This window comes from Sinocyclocheilus grahami, unplaced genomic scaffold (genome assembly GCF_001515645.1).
Source record: "Sinocyclocheilus grahami isolate Dianchi unplaced genomic scaffold, SAMN03320097.WGS_v1.1 scaffold206.1, whole genome shotgun sequence".
NCBI classification, from domain to species: domain Eukaryota; kingdom Metazoa; phylum Chordata; class Actinopteri; order Cypriniformes; family Cyprinidae; genus Sinocyclocheilus; species Sinocyclocheilus grahami.
Window position 1 is genome coordinate 205058 of NW_015505385.1, and position 1887 is coordinate 206944.

Sequence of the window (1887 nt, forward strand, 5' to 3'; positions counted from 1 at the left end):
AGATAGATAGTAGATAGATAGATTGATAGATGATAGATAGATAGATAGATAGATGATAGATAGATAGATAGATAGATAGATAGATAGATAGATAGATAGATAGATAGATAATTGGACTGCCACAAAAGCAGCATCAGAGGGTTCAGGCAAAAAATACTAAGAACATTAAAATCATCTAGCCCTAGTTCATGCATAATTTGTTCCTCTATATTTGCTGTAAGTGTGATGCATTATGAGTGTATTTATGTACAGTATAGCGCGTTATGAATCCTGTGTTGTTGTGTGTTCAGTGTGGGTCAGAGGCAGCTGGTGTGTTTGGCACGAGCTTTACTGAGGAAGACCAGGATCCTGGTCCTGGATGAAGCCACGGCTGCCGTCGATCTGGAGACGGACGATCTCATCCAGTCCACCATCCGCACACAGTTCGAGGACTGCACCGTTTTCACCATCGCTCACAGACTCAACACCATCATGGACTACACCAGGTACATCAAATCACATCTGCAAACACAATTCTTGTTTCTTACTACATTTGAGCTGCAGATTCCAAAAATACGGTCTGCTTTGCTGGACCACGTCACATTTTGTTCCACAAATAATATGATGCATTTTATAGCATTTTTGCATTTGATGATCGTTTGTAGGATGAAGTAGTCTTGAAATTATGATTTAATTTTCAGTTTATATCTAAAAAAAAATTCAAAATTGTGAGAAAAAAGTCAGAATTGCGCGACAAAAAGTCTCAATTATCTATTTCTTTATTAATTGGTGGAAATGCAATTCCATACAAAAGTGATTTAATTCGAGAGCAGCGAGAGATTTTCTCTTTTATTGTTTGAATAACATTAATGACAGCAGCAGGTTTATTAGGCTGCTGTCACTTTAAGACCTAATGCACGGATCTAATATACTGACACTCATGCATTGCATTTTCTTTCTCAACTATTTACCTTCACTTAAGACATAAACAGCTGTGTTTACAACTCATAAGTGTGTACAGTACAACTCACTCATTGGGTTCAAGCCCAATAAGGCATGTCTAGCGGTAAATCACCAACCCATATCATTCTTCTGAAGGCGCTTCATGTGCGTTTCTCTTGTGACAGAGTGCTCGTTTTGGACAAGGGACAGATCGCAGAGTTCGACACACCGACTAACCTGATGGCTCAGAAAGGAATCTTCTACGGGATGGCTAAAGACGCGGGTCTGGCGTGAGCCGCTATGCTGTAAACCGCAGTGCCTTCACACAGTATCACACACACACACAATGCCAGTGAATGTAATGTTGTTTGGTTTTTACTCAACAGCGAAAGCTACATCTAGGATCTTTTATTGTTTTTACATTATTGTTGTTTTTTCTATGACTACAGTGCCACTGTTACTGAATGAGTCGTTTCATGATGAAGCAGTCTATTTTTGTACTGTATTATTTAAGTCACTTTTTGAAGTTGTTCAATAGGGAAGATTTCTGCTCAGTTACATGCGTGATTCCTTTTGTAAACCAAATCTGTAAAAACTTGAATTCTGTTACCAGAATTGGAGTATTGTTGCATTTATTAAAAAAAAAAGTAATTTCTATGTGTATTTTGGAAATTCTGTGTCCAAAAGCCGTTTAGATTTTTTCATTACACTCATAAACTTCATTTTTGTAGTGACATACAGCAGGAAATTGTGCCACTTTTATATTTTAGTTTATACATTTTTAAGTGCATTTACATTTAGAATTAATTGTGATTTATCAATATATTATTTAATAAATAACTCATTTTTAATATATTTTTTTTTAATCTCTGACAGCTATAAACTCATAAACAATACAGCATGATAGTGAATTTTTCATAATTTTGAAAAAAAAAACTTATTTTATGCTAACCACCTATTAATTAT

General features: G+C 35.6%; 1 protein-coding gene across 1 annotated transcript in view; it reads left to right on the top strand.

Moving 5' to 3' along the window:
• The window catches only part of abcc3 (ATP-binding cassette, sub-family C (CFTR/MRP), member 3), a 57617-nt gene extending 55949 nt beyond the window's left edge, over positions 1–1668 (top strand). Inside the window, exons 23-24 of the mRNA XM_016286128.1 lie at positions 291–485; positions 1107–1668. Coding sequence (XP_016141614.1) covers positions 291–485; positions 1107–1215 — 304 coding nt within the window. The 3' untranslated portion in view covers positions 1216–1668. The remainder of the gene's footprint in view (positions 1–290; positions 486–1106) is intronic.
• Positions 1669–1887: the final 219 nt, after the last annotated feature.